At 40.8% G+C, this 19,445-nt stretch overlaps 1 protein-coding gene across 2 annotated transcripts in view; it reads left to right on the forward strand.

Annotated features, from left to right (window-relative positions):
* ggnbp2 (gametogenetin binding protein 2) overlaps window positions 1-19,445 on the forward strand; it is a 44,563-nt gene that overhangs the window by 21,084 nt on the left and 4,034 nt on the right. Inside the window, exons 5-12 of one of the 2 annotated variants that reach the window (XM_067439723.1) lie at window positions 1,834-1,932; window positions 3,109-3,222; window positions 3,975-4,184; window positions 7,708-7,882; window positions 8,199-8,381; window positions 11,650-11,797; window positions 17,412-17,537; window positions 17,774-17,934. In XM_067439723.1, the coding sequence (XP_067295824.1) occupies window positions 1,834-1,932; window positions 3,109-3,222; window positions 3,975-4,184; window positions 7,708-7,882; window positions 8,199-8,381; window positions 11,650-11,797; window positions 17,412-17,537; window positions 17,774-17,934 (1,216 nt within the window). The remainder of the gene's footprint in view (window positions 1-1,833; window positions 1,933-3,108; window positions 3,223-3,974; window positions 4,185-7,707; window positions 7,883-8,198; window positions 8,382-11,649; window positions 11,798-17,411; window positions 17,538-17,773; window positions 17,935-19,445) is intronic. The other variant, XM_067439724.1, reaches the window with a different exon arrangement.

Raw genomic sequence — 19,445 nt, forward strand, 5'->3', positions numbered from 1 at the left:
GAGTAGGCTGTGACATTTTGACATACTTTTTGTGAGTTTGTCCGTTTAAGCACAGGATTTGAAAGATAACTCAATATTTGCGCGCTTTGGGACGAGTGCACAGAGACAGATCTTCTCATTCGCGTCTTCTGGCTACACGGGGGTGATGACGGTGAAAATGACTGCTCATATTCGGACGTACTGCAGCTCTCGCATGCGTTTTATAAAGTTTACAAAGAGAGACCGTTTTGCCCACGTTTTTCTTTTATTATCGCTTGTGTTTTAGTGTACCTGAGGAGTCAGCACGTGTATCCATCGACAGAAACATATATACAGCATTATTTTCAAGTTACAACCCATATTAAAGATGCGTCATCAGATGTGAGATGAACCGAAGTGTAAGTGCGTCCCCGCAACTTTTGCTCGGGATCCCGGTTGGGAAACACTGGTCTGTATTGATTGACACCGCGCTGGTTTGTTTAGAATTATATGAGCGCCGTGACCGCGCGCTGCCGCGTGATGAAGGCGTGTCGCGACTGTTATTCAACTGCTCTGGTTTTAAAAGCTATGTCATACTAAATGCGCCAAAATGCAATAAAACTTGTTTTACGGTCGAATGCAACGCGTGTTTGTGTGAGTGAGTAAGAGACGCGCAAAAGGGCGGAGAGAGAATTTAAGGAAATGCAGCTAAACGAATATGCGTGCGTCTTTTAAATAGCGTAAAAATGAATGAATGCCGAATGTGGCGGCCGTTATTGATTATGTGGCAGTCCGCCACAAATTAGTCTGTGTGGGAAACACTGTTTGACCTCTGTTTAAAGTATTCCCATACTTTTGATATTCGCGGTCTAGGTTTTTGTGATAGAACCAGGAGCAGAAGCCAACATTACGCGAGATGAACGTCTGACACGACGCGTCGACGCATTTCACGAACGTCGACGTATTTCCGTAGTCGACGTCATCGATGACGTCGACGCGTCGTTGCAGCACTACCATAGACCGTAAAAAAAAATATGGACGACTCGACATCATCCGTTTCCGCTTGGCAGATTTGAAGCTTTTAGGCGGCCTTGCACGTCGCGGACATCTTGGGACCGTGTCTGCGCAGTAGCGATTTCAGGACCGGAGTTGCGCAGTAGAGCGCAGGAAGTAGAGCAGGAAGTACAGCTGCGATATCAAAAGCCCGCCCACATACTCGCAGATGCAGAACAATTAATTATGTTGGTGTGAAATAAACAGTTATGGAAATTTAGAAATTAAAGCTAAAGCTCCAATCTGCTCCCAAAAATTTCGAAAAAAGTCCGTTAGTGCCTCAGTGACAACTTCACTCAGAGAAGCCGTCAGTCTCAGCTGTCAATCATGACGTCACCCCCCCCCCCCCCCCCCGTTTTTATAGCATCAAATAACTAACTCAAACTAAACTTATTTTAAAAACGAACACCTGAAATGAAATCATCGTGATGATAACTGCCTTCAGTGACATAAACTAACTTAGGGGAAAAAATTTGGAAGTGTAATTTTATTATTTAGTCTGCCTCGCGTCCATTAGAAAACACAGAGGGGCGGCTATACTGGAACCAGTCACCAGGGGGCGATCGAGGCGCGAAAGCTTCAGTAAATGAGAGGGAGACTGCAGGCTTGTGATAGCCAGACAAGCTATATTCCATAAAATAAGAGTGGTTAATTTTGATTTCATGGTGACTTTCAGCCCCACCCTACATTATGTAAGTTCAATGCGTTATGTAAGGGAGTGGATATGCCGTTTGAATAGTTATGAACTTTGTTTTTCTTCCCTGTGTATTTTAGCAGTGTTGTCTTTTATTTAAATGTGTGCATTTTATCCCTCTGTTGCAGGTCAAAGTTAAACAACATAATTGATTCCATCCCCAAGAGTAAAAAGAACAAACGCTGTCAGCTGCACTCTTTAGACACGCACAAACCCAAACCTTTAGGGTGAGTCTGTTTTTTTCAAATTCATCATGTGACATTTGGTGATTGCGATTACAATTTATTCCTTACTTCAATGACAGTAAGCCTCTAGTGTAGACTTTATATTAAGGATGCACCGATATGTTTTTTTTTTTTTTTTGGGCCTATATGATGCCAATTTTAACAAACAATTATTGGCCGATACCGATATTTGTCACATGCCCTCTTACTTGAAATTGTGTCATTAAAATAGCGTTTTGATCATGTTTTAAATCAGCAAAGTAAAAAAACTAAAACATTACATTAACTAATAGCCTACTAGCTAGTTTATTGCTGAATTGGAAACTATTTATGATGAACAAAGACCGCATCCTTTTAACATTCAGCAGGCCAAATATATATATATATATATATATATATATATATATATATATATATATATATATATAAAATAAAAAGTGCTTAAGTAGGTTTAATGTTAAATAACACGGCAATGTCCTTCACTGTATAATTTAAATCCATATTACATTGAGATGCAACTCTTCTGTACAACATTAATCCTCTCACAATTACTTTGTTAAACTAAACTTTTATTTTGACGGGTAGCCGTGTGCTTCGAGTCCCTGTGTGTGTTTATAATATGATAGATTTAGTCGAATGAAACGGTAAAATACTTATGAAGTGACTGGAGATGCATTCGTGTCTTCATATTGAGGTGGCAGAGGCTGAAAAACGTGTGTGTGTGTGTGTGAGAGAGAGGGGTAGGGTAAATTAAACCCCACCTCTCTTCCATTCATTCACAGAGACAGAGAAACATGCAGGATTCATATCTAAACAGTATTTTTACGGCTTAATATTCACAGACACTATTAGTATATATCGCAATTTGATTTAAGTGACTGAGCAATGTTTTAATTCTTCATCAAAACCAATTCCATGCCATTATGCAGTAAATTCTGTTTTTATGACTGGATTCTGTCTGCGTTATCCAGTCACATAACTAAACCATCGGTTTGTTAGATCGGCCTTTTTTTATGCTAAAGCTGATATGCCGATGGTTGTAAACTGATCAAAAATCGGCCGATACATTGGTGCATCCCTACTTTATATTCTAATTTAAGTAAGAACTTGTGAACAGCCAGTGCATCGCTACCCATATCAGTACGCGGTTTGGTTTATCGGTGCTTACCTGTCCTGCAGGGGCAGCTGGATGGACGTGTGGGAGCTGATGTCTCAGGAGTGTCGTGATGAAGTGGTTCTGATTGACAGCACCTCTCTATTAGAGACTCTGGAGACGTATCTGCGCAAACACCGGTAAGAGTGTTTGTGATGTCACATAAGCCACGTTTACACCGGAATTACCTGGAAAATTTTGTACCAGGAACTTTTTTCCCCCCAGACCTGCTACTGTCTGCGTTTCCACCGCAGTCTAAAGTACCGTGAAGATTAGGCAAATTAGTCCGGTAATGTAGGACTGCTTCTCCAGTCAGTGACAAACAATAATAATTTTTGCACGACAATGTCTGCAACAATAGCGAGTATGGAGGATATACAAGCTGTTCTGCTTCTGCTGGTTATGAACTGGTTTACTAAAGTGGTAAATAAAACGCCGGAAAAGAGTACTGATACTAAAGTGTATTCTGAAAACTTCTAAAGCTAGATTTAAAATGACAATGTATGTTATTATCAGCTATTACGGACATTGACCGGGAGATGGCTAAGATGAACGCGTGCCATCAGACAGAGAGCAAGACTGATATTTACTGAACGCAGAACAAAGCTGGCAAAAGACGTTTGCTGGTTGAAATAAAATGCTTTGTGAGCTAAACCAATCAGCATGTGCAGCGCCCAAGTCCCACCCTTGAAAGTTCCTGAACTTTTTCTCACGAGCAGCGCTGTGGAGCAGGAAAATATTTACCCAGAACTTCATTTAGACCCTTGCGGTCGAAACACACCGAGTACCTGCCCAAAGTTCCTGGGAAAAATACCTGCGGTGGAAACGCGGCTATAAACTGAGATTTTTATTTGCTTTCTCTGATTTTGTCTGTCTGCAACATCATTTTCAGGTTCTGTACGGACTGTAAGAACAAGGTTTTGAGAGCGTATAACATCCTGGTGGGGGATCTGGACTGCAGTAAAGAGAAAGGCTATTGTGCGTCTCTGTACGAGGGTTTGCGCTGCTGCCCACACGAGCACCACATCCACGTCTGCTGCGAGACCGACTTCATCGCTCACTTACTGGGACGGGCAGAACCAGAGTTCGCTGGGGGTTATGAGTGAGTGTTTAAGTCCATGTGGAGTTTACTTGATATGCATTAAAGGACAACTGCGGTGAGAAATGACCCTAGGGGTAATTAACAGATGGTTACCGAGTAGATCGTTCTCTGTGATGCGTTTTCAGGAAAATCGAATGTAAAGAGTTTTATCTTTAAAAACAGATTAGCTTATAACGCTTGTCAATGGGGAACAGGGTAGTAAAATTAAATCGTTAGTTAAATCGTAAGACGAGTCGAGCCACGAACGCTCTGCTAAGACATGAACTGTGACTTGGAATCTCATATGGTCCGTTGAGTAAAATAAATAAAAATAAAAATGTCCATGTAATTACATTTCACTAACTTAATTCCTATCGACCAGCTCACTTTGAACAGCATTTGTGGCTCGAATCGTCGAGACTATTTTCCAAGTTGGCTGTTGTCTGTAAACGCGTAATGTACTGTCTTTATAAAGTATCTTCTTATTAAACTGTCTGTACACTTAAAAAGTTCTCAATGCTTCGGTTTGCATGTAGGGACCCTCATTATGCTACCGTGTTAGTGTGAAACTAACTAGCGATTTAATTTTACTACCCTGTGTCTACCCTGTGCCCCATACACTCGTGTTATAAGCTAATCTGTTTTTAGAGATAAAACTCTTTACATTCGATTTTCATGAAAACGCATCCCAGAGAACGATCAACTTGGTCACCATCTATTAATTACCACTAGGGTCATTTCTCACCGGAGTTGTCCTTTAAAATGATACTGTATCATCAAATGGAAGCATTAGCTGTAGGGATGTGTGATTAAAATGCCTTAAAAAGCGGCACTTTGATGGCTTGAATTTTATATATAATATATAAATTTTTCAATTGTAGTAACACATACACAGTTTCTGCCACTCATGTTAATCTTGAGTATCTATAGAGTAGGTTTGCATCCTTCATATCTCTGAAGAGTTTTTAGTTTTATCATATTTATGAAAAAAAGACATACACTGTAACGATTCTTTCTGAAAACAGCCGAGCTTGTTGAGGACACACACACACACAATACATCCTGGCATTATCCCTAAAGCACACGCTCATCTGGGAAAAGTTCCCATATAAGGTATTCTGCCCTTTATGATGTCATACAGGGCCATTCTCAAAAAAACTTGTAGTAAGTGTAAAAAAATGTGTATTTGGCACAGAAATACTCTATGCGTCCAACTAATTTTTTGACATTTTGGCCACGTTTAGCATGCGAATCAACTCTTTAACAGTGTAAATAAGTCAGAATGCATGAAATCGCATTCAAATGTCTCGTTAAATTTAGATCAATAATTGGTATTTTGCCACAGTGCTCATTCTATCAGTTGCTGGGTTTTTTTTTCTGTGACATGCAATTCTTCATTGTCACAAAAGTCTATTATTTGCATGCATTTTATAGCCTTACTAGTTTAAACTTTGGATATACATTTTTCTGAGCGAACACATCCAAAGCATGCACAAAAATACATTTAAATAAACTTTTCACCAAACCTTTCTTTGGCCTAAATAGTCATTCTGTTTTCTTTCATGTTTTGTTACCTTATAGGCGGGGCTTGACATTAACACCCGGCAAACTTTTCACTTGTAGTCTTTTAAAAAGACATCTGAAATAATACACTCAGTGCAATGTAGTGTTTTCATAAAATATAGATTTTTTTTATACATATCGATACTGAAATATCACACCCGAAGTGCGGCACATAAAGCGGCCTCAGCACTAAATTTCTTTTTTGCTGCTTAAACAGTCAAACCACACAAAATCATGCCAGTGACGGTCTTGGCGAGTATTCACGTAAACACATTCAGTTCTGTTTTAAGTGAACATAAACAGCTGAGAAAGAAATTGCATGTGTAACAATGTAATGGATCCATGAGTCAGGTCTTAAAGGGTAACTAAACCCTAAACCAACTTTTTTTAGTTAATGATCTGCAAGACTGGGGCTTTATTAATGCTGTTTATTGATTAGAGTAAATATTTTGTCATTTGGGTATAAAGTGTTTTAATTCTATAATATATGGTGTAAAAACGTCTTAGTGCTGCCCTCTTAAGGTTGAACGGTGGCTACTGCAGTTGAATTTTCCTATTGGACGTTGTGGTACTTCGTGACGTAGGATGGTACTTCTAACGGCTCACTATCCACGCCCCTGGCACGAGCTCACCACGCCCTGAGAAATGTTTTCCGTGATCACATGAGAACGGCTTCAGTCCAGTATGAGCGCTAGTGTTAAATGAAGTAGAAACATTATGAATGAAACTTTCTCTTCACTTGCTTTCAACATCCTAATGAAGAAAATACAGATAAATAATGCAGCTGTAAGTACATGTTAAGCTTTTCTTCTGATATTTTGCGCCCGTCGTGTCTACAGATAATTTTCATACCTCAGACGCTTTCAGACAAACCCTGACAAGCAAATGGTTGCCGTGGTAACGAACAACAAATCCTTAACGTGCTAGACTGCGGGCGTATGTAGTCTAACTTTGATTTAATGCATGAGGAATATTTAATATTAGGAAATCTGTTGTAATAGGCTATTAGGTTTGAACTTATTGGTCCTGCGCTTTTTTAGTGGCATTCAGTATAAGGATATGGCTGTTCAGTGTTCATAGATTAGTTAGTGGTCTCATTCTCTCTTGCTGCTGCTTCGCTAGCATGAATGAATGAATGAAAGCATCGTCGGCCTCGGGAGTTAAAGCAGACATTTCACCCTCCTCCACTTCAGGTGAATGTGGTGGAGAAAAGTCCTCTACTTTAGATGACTGCTCTGTTGCAAAGCTGCTGTCCTCACTCCAGTCACTATCCATCTTTGCGAGTCTGACAACTGTCAAACAAGTTGTCACTAGGGGTCTCAGGTGCACGCCCCCCTGCTCAGCCCCGCCCTCGTCTCGTCCCCTCTGTCTCCGCTGGGCTCTGCCCACTTTTGCAGCATTTTTCAAATATTGCCAGAGGGCGGAGTTAGGCTGTGAACAGGGGTTTAGTTACCCTTTAAAGTGACAGTAGCCTAATATTCCTGATACCAAATCATAAGAATATTAAAAATATCTATATGGCAGTTTTTCCCCATGGTATCGATGCTAAATCACTTGCTACAGTAGCTGGTGAGCAAAGAGTTAATGTTAAGCCTTGTTTGCATGGCTATATTTTTAATTAGTTTGGCTGCATTGCTTGGTAACTTGCAAAACATCTTAAACCAACATTAAAAATAATCGTGACAGTTGTGGATTGCTGTCTATGGAAGCCCGTTTCTGCCACTAAATAAAAAAAATTAAGAGTAATTGCAACTTTTTATCTCAGAATTGATTTTTTTTCTCTCACAATTGCGAGTTATAATGTCACAATTCTGAGAGAAAAAGTTGCAATTACTCTTTTTTGTTTTGTTTTATTTGCTGGCGGAAACAGGCTTCCATAGCCGTCCCACCTGAAAATTAATGATACAATATTTTTGCCCTTCCCTAATAATTCCATTAATCATGCATACACCCTTATTAAAAGTGTTTGGATCATTTACAGGCGTCGAGAGAGACACGCAAAGACCATAGACATCGCCCAGGAGGAGGTGTTGACGTGTTTGGGAATCCACCTGTACGAGCGGCTGCACAGAATCTGGCAGAAGCTGCGAGCAGAGGAGCAGACGTGGCAGATGCTCTTCTATTTGGGCATTGATGCACTGCGCAAAAGCTTTGAGGTAATGCTTTCGTCTAATATTCATGTTGTGATTCATTTTAAATACCTAACGGTGCTTTCCATGAATAGGATGCAAATACTTATTGCTGGAAAATGTCAAATCACAGGATTTTGAACGATAAACATGCACAAGGTTGCAAGAAAATTATACTTCTAAGATGGATATAAAATAAAATGCATGTGTAATATTTATAACATTGCGAATGAGAAAATTGACTTTATTAGCAGTTTAAAGCCTTATTGTGTGCTTGTGGAAAGTGCTGTGTGTGTCGATGTTGTTTGTGAAGCTCACCTGATCAGTGTTAAATGGTGTGCAGATGGCGGTGGAGAGGGTTCAGGGCATCAGCCGGCTGGAGCAGCTCTGTGAGGAGCTCTCAGAAGAGGAGAGAGCCAAAGAACTCAAACAGGAGAAGAAGAGGCAAAAACGCAAGAACAGGCGCAAAAACAAGTGTGGTTTTGAGCAAGAGGCGGAGGGAGAAAAAGATAAAAGCCTTGATGAGGTAATGGCTCCTTTAATGTGTCTCTGTTCCTCTCCTTCGCTGTCTTCTCTATGGCTGCAGGTCTTAATGCACATTCTGATTTGGTCACTATATCCGATTTTTTTATATTCCGATCTTTTTAAAGCAGCACTTGGTAACTTTTGCTCTCGGGGTCCCCCTACAGTTGGGAAAAAATATTGTCCTCAACTACTGTCGTAAGCTGTCGTCCTACAACAGGCAATGCCATGGCACGTGCATTTGTTGACATGACAGCCCTGATAGCCCTGACCTAGTAATGCGCGGGTCGTCTCAAAACCCGCGGACCCCGTATGTCTATTTAATGGTCGCGGGTGCGCGGCGGGTTGTAAAAATATATACAGTGGTGCGGTGTGGGCCAAATAACTTCATAAAAGCGTCCCGCGGGTTGGTGCAGCACTAACAGTTCCCCTGAACACTGCAGGAGGAGTTCACATGCAGGTGTTCTTCTGGCGGCGCGTGTGAAATGTCTACATCAGGTACAGTCAGTGGCATATGCTTCAGCATGTCATATGAATATCATTTCATGGGTTTTATTTTTTTCAAACGCCAAATAATCACGATGCTCACGTTTACAAGCCAGCGTCATTATAGTAGTCTATTGGTTAGCGTTTTACAGAATCTATATGATACTTCAGTTCAATGTTTGAGTGGTAGCTCACCGTAACAAGCAGGACAGCATCGGTCGGGCACGCCTCCTTCAGCTCACGCCGACGAGCAAACGCTGGTCACATGTTGATCCTCGTCCTGCCTTTAATCACATCACTTTTTCGTTTCCTCTTATTGCTTTCCTCCAACAAAACCTTTTCTTTCTTATTTGTCTGTGCTGCTTCGGACATGACTATATTATCCGACGAACAAAGTTGGGCTCGCACGTCCGAATGTAAGGAAGTGTGTGTGTTGGTGGAAGTGACGTATATGCCGTAAAGCAGTCGAATTTTGTAGTTCTTTTTGTTCTCGGGCTAAACAGGACGTTTCTGAATGGGTGGTTAACGTAATGTCACTGATCTGTCTATATGAACAGGCAGGGTAACGCTAGCGATGAATGCTCTGTGTTTACTGATGTTTACATTAGTTCATTGACAGATTGATGTTACAGCTAATGCCAAAAAAACTTTTTTTCTGTAAATGTCGGCTTGTCAGTGATGCTTTAAGTTATCAATGCAGTGTAATAACTGTTACAACACGATTTATTTTTTGACAGTAATTTATAAACCATCTACATAATTAAGCTTATGTTAGTTACCACGTCCACTTTAACTTTAAAACCTGTGTACACAGTTTGTAATAACACAATAACAATAACGCGTTGTTCATTATAAACGTGCGATTATGAATTATATTGAGAACGTCATACATAGAAAGCATGCCATAATGTAACTTACCCACTTAAGCCGCATTCATCGTGAAACGTGTACGCGTTTCAAACTACTCACTTCGTGCAGACATAAAAACATTGACGAAAACAAAACTCAGCCACTGTGTCTTGAGCGGTTCGGATTTAGGAACATCAGAATGACTGCTGTGTTCATTATTACACCCAAGATCAGAACACTACAATCGCTTAGACGCCATTCTGCTCCAGCGGATCCACAATGGCGGACTGGGAGGAGCTCGCTCAAGGCGGGTCTGAGATGAAACTGCTTGTCAATCAACAGTCGTGGGAGGGGTGTCGAACGGCTCTATGAGACGGGGAAAACATATAAGGAGATTTTAAAAAAAACAATACTTGATGGATTTTTATCATTATAGGATGGTTGTGTACAGGCACTGCCAACACACATTTCCAGACAATCAGCTTGTAAAAGTGCATGTACCATTATATGACCCCTTTAAAAGCGACCCATATATGACATTTGTATTTACACTACACTGGAGAAACAGCCCAAGATGTTCTGACTTGGAAAAGGAAGTAAAATGGTGTGATATGCAATGGATGCAGACAAAATGATAATTTCTTCAGACTTTCTGCAAATTGTTTAAAGGTCAGCAAAACATTGCCTTCATCTCTCATCGTGCTATTAGTGTCATGTGGTCGCAATTTGTGTCCACCAGAGTTGACAATATTCGCCTCCATCCCGACTCGCACGACAAAAATCTGGTTGGACCGCATGCATGGCAGACGTAAATGCCCGTATCCGAATCAGGTTGGATTTATCACCACATATGAGTGAGGCCTGAATCCGATCTGAAGATATCTGAATTCAAGAGTTATTTTTCTTGCTTGCACGTTCACGTCATAACCGATCTGTGCCACATGAGAGGGTAAAAATCTGAACCGGTTCACGTGAACCATGCAGTGCAAATGAGGTCTAAAAGCTTGGGCTCAGTATATTGTTCTGCTCACTGCATTTATTTGAACAAAAAATGCTAATATTGCGAAAGACATCTACAATTTGATGCAGGGTGAATATATAGTAAAGTGTAAATTATTCTTTTGATCAAAGCTGAATTCAGACTAATCTCATTTTGTCAACCCTGCTTGGTAATAATGCAATAAAAAAAACAGATAATAATAAATGCGCCAAAGAAAAGCGGGTATGGCTGAGGCATACAGAAAAGCGAAGGAAGCAGGCCCTTGAAATTATGGTGGCTAAACTTCAGAAGAAATAGGGTTTAACTTACGAGTTGGTGTACAAAGTATCCCTTATTAATGCATTTGTAACCAGTGGGATCTTCAGTTTTCCGAGTTAATAATGAAGCTAAGATGATTTCCAACATACATTTTATCTGGTTGTTGTCTTCTTGTTTTTGTTTTATTTATGTATTCAGCTCCCACATCTATTAAATATAAAGGGTTGTTTTGCTCTACATAAGAGAGACAAACGTTTTTACCTTTTACTTGTTAGAATTAGTCCAATGGTACTTAATAATGTCTAAAAAATTAGCGTGTGCGCCGTGACCTCGTAGAATATTTTCTCTATCCATGCAATTTTCTCACCTTATTTTACCCCTTACCATTTGCATTCCCTAAAAACAACAAAAAGAAGCTAAATTAATATTAAATAATAATTAATAATAATAATTTGCTCTTTTTAATAGTGCTTTTAAAGGCATTCAAAGCGCTTTACATTGACGGGGGGGAATCTCCTCAAACTAGCTTAAATTGAATCAACTCAAGCCACCTTAAAACCCCTCCTTAAATTGTTTTCAAAACTGTCCTAATCAGCTGAAAAATGTAGCTTGTTGCTACTCACTCTTCAGTTTTCTTTGTCTGTCGCCCTCATTCACTTCTTTTGTTGTCTTTCCGTAGGGTTCTTCAGAGTCTGTGGATGGTGGCTGTAAGTCTTGTGGCAGTGGGGAGGAGTCTGGAGGCAGCGTGGAGGTTATCATCACCAGCCAGAGTTCCTCCTGCACCTGCCCAGCGGCCTCCATCTTGCGCTCACCCAAAACTAAGAAAGGTAAAGAGAGCTTGGGGAGGATGCCTAACATTGCTGAGTGATATGCATCGTCTGCGGTAATACCATAGACTGTAACAAATATGGATGTTGTGTTCGTGACGTTACCCATAGGATTCCGATAAGCCGTTCTGAAGCTTAAAGTAGAGTCAAGCTGGGCGTCGCCATCTTGTGAGCAAGTCATCGCGCATCACGCCCGGAGAACAGAAAATGGGCAAAAAGGCGTTATGTGGGCCGAGCTTAGGTGACGCAATGACTATATAGATGGCAGATAAATGGCTATCCACCTGTCACTTAAAGTACCCCGCCCTTAATTATGCTGAACTTTAAGGACTTTATATAACGTAAACGAATGAGTTATAAAAAAATTCACCCCCTTCACAGTCATCATGAAGGTCAAAATTAGCCATATAGGACAACCACAATTTGTACCAGGCTGCAAGCATGTTTTTTTCTGCTGTAAAGTTGAGAATTTTAGCATGGGGGCTCAATGAGCTTCTGCTCCTTTTTAACATGGGGCTCACTGAGCTTCTGCTCCTTCTGGAGCCTGCCCCTAGTCGCCAGTTGAAGAATTACAGTTTACATTACTTCCGTATTGGCTTCAAGAGAGATCGCGGGAGGTTGCCGCTTGGGTAATACACGACTCGATTCTGAATGCTTTTGCTGTGTGATGTAGCCCAGTGAAATGCAGTTACAATAGCCACGTTTACATGAGACGTTATCTAAACCGATCTGGGGTTTACATGCTGACTTTCAATCACAATCATCACAGAGCAGTTTGTCTGCCGCTTCAGAAATGTCGACGCCGTCCTCTCCAGCAGCTGAATGTGTTCCCGGATGCCATAGCAACTCTCAACGGCCACCGGGGCTTATACGGTTTTATAAAAGCTATTTATTTGTTGTAAAGTGTAATTATCTCAGAAAAAATTAATTCTTCTGTCAGGCGCAGTTCAAGTAAAAAGTGTCTGGGACAAACGCTGTCAAGATGAGAGGATGTAGCCGGACTATATCTGTGTCATTATGCCAACAATATCTTCATAACTTCTAACGAAATAAAAAGTTTACCCCTAAGAAAAATTTACTTTCCTCTCAACATTATAGCCTGGTGTGAGCGTGGCGCGCGGTGAATATAAGGACCTACACTGAAAAGTAATCGGCTCAGGTCGTTTACATGGTTAAATTTTTCGTTTGATCGGTTCATGGAAAGGTTTATCCCACCCCTCTCAAACCGATTACAATTTCATTCGGTTTGGGCATTTTTATTCTGATTGAGGTGATTATATGGAGCATTATCATTCGGATTGGACTTTTAAACCGATTACAGTGCTCCATGTAAACACACCTAATGACACTGTAAGGGTGGATCGCCTACAGTGGTTCTGACTGCAGGGTTGCCGAACGACTAAAGAAACGTTATCAGCGTGATGGTAGAAAACTGTTCATTTCTTGTCTATAACCACCCACTGCAACTTATACCAACGACGGAAATAAGCGCAGTTACAATAACAAAATATGTGGGAGAGCGTTGCTGTAATGTGACTATATTGTATTGCAATAGGGAGCACTTCAAAGTCAATACCAAACCAAAACTAGTTAGCAAATCATTTATAATTGAAAGCATTTAATGACAAAATCCGGTTATGGTTACACTTAAAATAGTTACAAAATAGATGAATGAGATGATAAAACTTATACCATTAATCGTACCCAGCATGTATAGAATGTTACCTGAGAGATAGAGAGAGATAGAGAGAGATAGAGAGAGATAGAGAGAGATAGAGAGAGATAAAGAGAGATAAAGAGAGATAGAAAGATAGAAAGAGAGAGAGCAAAGAGAAGAGCCAGAGAAGGCCCTAGAAGAGACAGCCAGAGAAAAAGAGAAAAGAGAGACCTTCAGAGGAAGAAGACCTCGAGAAAAGAAGACCCAGAGCAAAAGTTGCAATCTTCTTTTATCCCTCCTGTGACCATGTGACTGAAACCCTGAGACATTCAAACTGACCAGTCAGACCAGACTTCCCCCACTGTACTACAGGTGTGGCACCATTTGGCCTACAGGCCCTCAACATCTCTTTGTCTTTAGGAATCCCAAACAGCCCCACTGATAAGAGAGAGGGGGGTGAAACACAGTAAAACAAATGTCTTTGTTCAAAGAAAAATATCAAATATCTTTGAATATTTTAGATTCTTTCAACACCGAAATGTAATATATGTCCCTGTATGAGATTTTGTCTGATATTTGCATGAAATAGTTAGCCTGACAAGCCAGACCCACATCAAGATGTTTGGTCTGGAAACTCACCATTGGCAGCTCAATCTGAGGGGCGGATAAACGGTTGTCTTTCAAACTCCCTCTGCACGCGATAGGATAGCGCTACACCAACCAGAGCAACGAAGGTGAAGCAGAGCTCGTTGACAGATTAAACATTCGCCGTATCCGGTCGGCTAAACTCTGAACACATCTTCCCTTCTTAAGAATGACTTCAGTGCCGTTCTTTGTTCTTTTCTCAGAGAAAAGCTTAACTCAAGTCTTCCAGAGTCGCGGTCAAAGCTGATTCGAAAGACTGCCGTTCGCCGGCTTCTGTGTTTACTAGAAGCACGCAAACGCAACTCGGCTGTCATTATGGCCCCGCCCACCGACTCTATACACGATGTGATTGGCCCGGCAAGAGTTAGGCGAATACAGCTTAGAAGGGTATTGAGAGTTGCTATACGACACTCGCGGGCAGATTAAATTTGCTGCCGCTAGGGTGTGTCTAGATTTCTAGGCTATGATATTAGGGCTGTATACCTTGGAGAACCTGGCGATACGATACATATCTCGATACACAGGTCACGATTCGATACGTACCTCGATACAGAGCTGTCTCGATACGATTTGATACAATGTGAATTCGATACGATTCAATAAAAATACATGGGCCAGAGTTAATTAGTTAATGCTGAACACATTTATTCAACAAACAGAACTCTGCATTTTTCTTCAATTTATGGAAGACAAAAGTGCATTATAACAAAGTGCATTTTGCTTAAATATTTGCAACTTTAAGTGCTCTGATTAATTGTACACAAATTGTATTAATCTGGAAATTACCACAAGTCAACATTTAACTTTCCAAGGGTAACAGTCTGAGCTCACACAAGCACAACATATTATTACGCTTATTCTTCTTATAATTCATTTGTTGTGACACCATGTACTGCCATAAAATATTTCACTATAAAATCACTTAAATGCTACATCTTGCTTTAACATTTGGCACAACAACAAATCTAATCTACCTCATAACTGGATGGATTTTTAAAAATCGTAAGGCTAAACCAGGTTTGTCCTCAAAAAGGCAGGTTGAGAAAAGGATAATCTTGGTAATGCTAGCCTTGTCCTATGACGATGGATAGGATAACTCACGAGCACCTCCCGACCTTACGATAATTTTTAAACATGTTTAAAAAGTTCGGGGAGTCGGCCCGATTTTTACCCTGCATATGGCTGTCCCCTATTGCCAAATCATGCAAAAGCACTTCACATAGGCTCAATCTATGAGTATTATTAGCTCAGTGGCTGCAAACATAGGCTACAGCGTTCACTCACACATACACACACACACACACACACACACACACACACACACTTTCTCTCTCTCACGTGCACCCTTCTATCTCCCTCTGGTTGTTTCGGTTAAAAGGAATGGCTACTGTTCTCTGCTTTTCAACAAATCATTTGCACACATATTTTTTCTTTATTTTTTTTGTATCTGAAGCTATAGCAGCAACACTGAAAGCTCCGGTGTCTGTGTTTAACACGAAAACTCGGGTGATCGCGGCCGGCTCGCGGTGCAGAAACAGTCGTGCCGTGTACCAGCTGATTTGATGCGATGATCAAATTAAATGACTCGTAGCGTCTGCAATATCTCACGACCTCCCGAGTGTCCGAATTCGCACAGTGTACGCTCGCTGTATTACCGGTGTAGCATATAGAAGCCTGGCAATGCTTGCAGATTGCATTTGTTTTATCGATCCCTTGGTTTCCTTCCTTTGCGTGTGTCCAAACATCTGCCTTTAGGGACAACTGCGCTTCTGAAATCTTCAACATTTTCCATGAGTTTTTTTAAACTCGCGGGTGTCGCTGCGCCCCGTAATAGCTGGGGGGAGTATCGATACTAAGGGCTATAATATCGATACTGTATCCTTTTTTATTATATCGGTATGTATCTAAGAATCGATATTTTGAGCACACCCCTATATGATATAGTTAGATATCGGCATGATTAAGTAATGATTGAGAGCCATTATTTTTGTCTATTTTGTTTTAAATCCATGCATAGCACACCTTTAAAAGAACAAATTTGAGAATTTTAAGGCACACTTGAATGAGGTATCCAGTCATCAATGGAAAAGGATGAAAAATGCATTTCATTTTGTCTGCACTAATAAATGCTGCTGCCTGCCAGCTGTAATCACCAATAAAAGCTTTGTTCCATATATTTTTTCTATATTGTCATAAATATCATCACCACAAATATTCTTGAAATATCGTGATATTTTGAGGCTATATCGCCCACCCCTATTGTAAACCTGTTGTAGGAGACAAATTTAGAAACCTTTAAAATAGCATAATAGGGGCAAAGTATAATTTAATTGTCATAGCATTATTTATGCAATTATAATTGCACTGTGAATATTGCATTTAGATGCAGCGCCTGCAGTGCAAAAAATGATTGCTAACGGTCTATATTGAATTTATTGATTAAGGGTGCCTTCACATCTCTAGTTCGGTTCATTTGGTCCGAACCAAGGGCAAAAAATTATACATTGTTGCATTTTTCAGATTTTTTGGTTCCTTTTCACACCACACTGATTGCTTTGGTCCGAACCAGTTGAAACGAACCAAAACGCAGGCACGTGACAACATCCACATCACTCATTGGCCGTGGCATATTTCCTAAACTGCTTTCGATTGGTCAGAATTTATGTGTGGGAAAATTCCAACAGAAGACGCAAAGCCAGCAAACTATAATAACACAATGGAGAGACGACTGCACGGGCTAGTTTTGTCCCTGGCCATAATCTACTACACGGTGTGTATTTACCACAGTATGCAAAAACAAAACATTTCTATAATGTAGCGCGGATGCGACATGAAAACAATGGCGAGCGCGCATCTCTCGTCACTTCAAGAGGAGGTGTGCATTAATTATTAACTCTTGACATGCTCATCTTCCCGAAAATATTGCCACACAATGTCAGTGCAGCTAACTACGGCAGCTGGTTTAGTCCAAAAATTACCACCTCTTCAACGAGGTCTCGGTACGCTTGTTTGGTCCGCTTTTGGTGCGCACCCGAGTGCGATTGCTGCTTTCAGACCTGATCAAACGAACCGCGCTAAAGAGGGAAACGAACTCTAGTACGATTTAACCGAACTAAATGAGGCAGGTGTGAAAGCACCCTAAATATGTGAATTTGCCACAAGATGATGCATGCATCTAATTAGATCTACTCTTAGAAAGGTAGAAATGCCCTGGAAATGAATATAAGGTAGCAAATATTGCCCCTTACTAAAAATCATTCCATTACCCAGAATGCCTCTGACTGGTGTGTTTGTGCCTGTTTGTTCCTCTACTAGTGTTGCCTCACAGTAATGGCAGTGACTGTGGTTACTGCTCCAGTATGGAGGGCAGTGAGACGGGCTCTAGAGAGGGCTCAGATGTGGCCTGCACCGAGGGCATGTGTAACCATGATGAAACGGGTAAAGCAACGTTATTATGATTATAGATGGTCAAACATTTGTCTATTCAACTGTGTTGACATTGCATTTTATTCTGGAAACGTGTAAACGTAACTTTTGTTTACTGATTTAAGATGATTTCAGACCTTTGCCTAAAGCCAGCCAGTCAGATTTTCGAGAGTTTTTATGTGTAGTCAGGATCATAAGTGTTCTCCTAATAGACGTTGGATAGTGATAATATTTGTGTTTGTCTTCAGGTGAATGCTCATGTAGTCAACACTGCTCGGAGGAGAAGGAAGAGGACGCTGTGGACAGCTGTGTGGAGTGCTGGGCCAACTCCGAAGACAACACAAAGGGCAAAAATAAGAAGAAGAAAAGAAAAAACAAGGGGTTACTTTGCAGGGGAGACTCTGAGCATGTGAGTTTACATGAAGTAAATATTGTTAGGTCCGTCTTGTCATTATTGATTCAAACCTGTCCTTATGAAATGAAAATGGCTGCATTTTGTTGACTACAGATGCTTTATCTGCTTAAGCATGGGGTACTTCAGCGCTGGGAAGATGAATCTATATTTAAACAGGGTCATTAATGTAGTAGAAATGTTAAATTATTTACTAGACTGAGAAAAGCCAGAAAATGTATTTTTGTCTCATGGGGATGAAAGACAATAATTCCCAGAATGCTTTGCTGCCCTGTGAGACCACTCCCAAAGCCACCGCTGCTGAATCACTTGCCCACCATGTTAATTTTCACAAAATCAGTTCAGATAGAGAACAGACACTACAATCAAAAACTGAAGGTGTCTGTTCAATATAATGAGTGAGTCGTCACGCGAGTGTCAGATAACATTCACAGCCATGAATGAGCTGGTGATGAGAGCTGAGGTAATCGCGTCCGCGCTCGTGGCAGTCATTCTCAGCAAGTTCAGTCTGGCGCGTTTTCAGTTCATGCCTTTGGAAGCTTAACTTTCATAGAAATTAATTTGAGAAGTTAGCTCCGTTTACATGAATGCCTACAGCTGCGAGCTGAGCTGTGTGTGTGATCTCCATCCCCCATGCGCGGGTGTGAAACGTGGAAATGGCTCCCTCTGCTGGCTGTAGTCTTAAGGCTTTGGACAAACATTCCTCCGATAACGCAAATATCGTCAATTTGCGTCATCGGAGGAATTTTTCCAGAAAAAAAATGCATAAATCTCTTGTCTCAGGGGGATATGAGGAGGGAAAGCACAATCATTTGAATATACTCCAGGGTTTCTTCTGATACAAAGCCATATGCTAATCGCTGAAGTAACCCTTTAACATTGCAAATACAACCAGCTCTGACGCAGAACAAATCTGCGTCAGAATTTCACAACAATCATAATATAAAAGGTGCAGCGTGTAATATTTATGAGGATCTATTGACAGAAATGCATTATAATATACATAACTATGTTTTCAGTGGTGTATAAAGACCGTTATGTTTTTATTACCATAGAATGAGCCGTTTTTATCTACACACACCGCGGGTCCCCTTATAGTGAAGTCGCCATTTTGCACCACCATGCTTCTACAGCGGCCCTAAAGGGACAATCTGTTCTACAGAACTCTAGTTACTCTGCTGTCTCATACGATGACATCTTTGTCAGCCACCGTAGCTTCTCTATTACCTCTTTTCCACCAGCATGGACCGGGTGCTAATTCAGAGCTAGTACTACTGTTGGTTCGTAGTTGGTAGACTGACGAGCCTTCTGAGAACCGGTTCGCTTTTCCACAGAGCCTGGTCTTACGTCTCCTCTTTCTTGGCAATGCAAAGGCAGCGGGAAACACAAACGCATCAGGCTTGTTTGAGATGCATCGGTGCTGTGCAGACCGATCTGCGTATGATATTAAAATACCACATGAGCAATTGAAAGGCAGAGGGATTATATGCTCTCGCGGTTACTTTGAT

Source organism: Pseudorasbora parva, chromosome 3 (genome assembly GCF_024679245.1).
Source record: "Pseudorasbora parva isolate DD20220531a chromosome 3, ASM2467924v1, whole genome shotgun sequence".
In the NCBI taxonomy this organism is placed as follows: domain Eukaryota; kingdom Metazoa; phylum Chordata; class Actinopteri; order Cypriniformes; family Gobionidae; genus Pseudorasbora; species Pseudorasbora parva.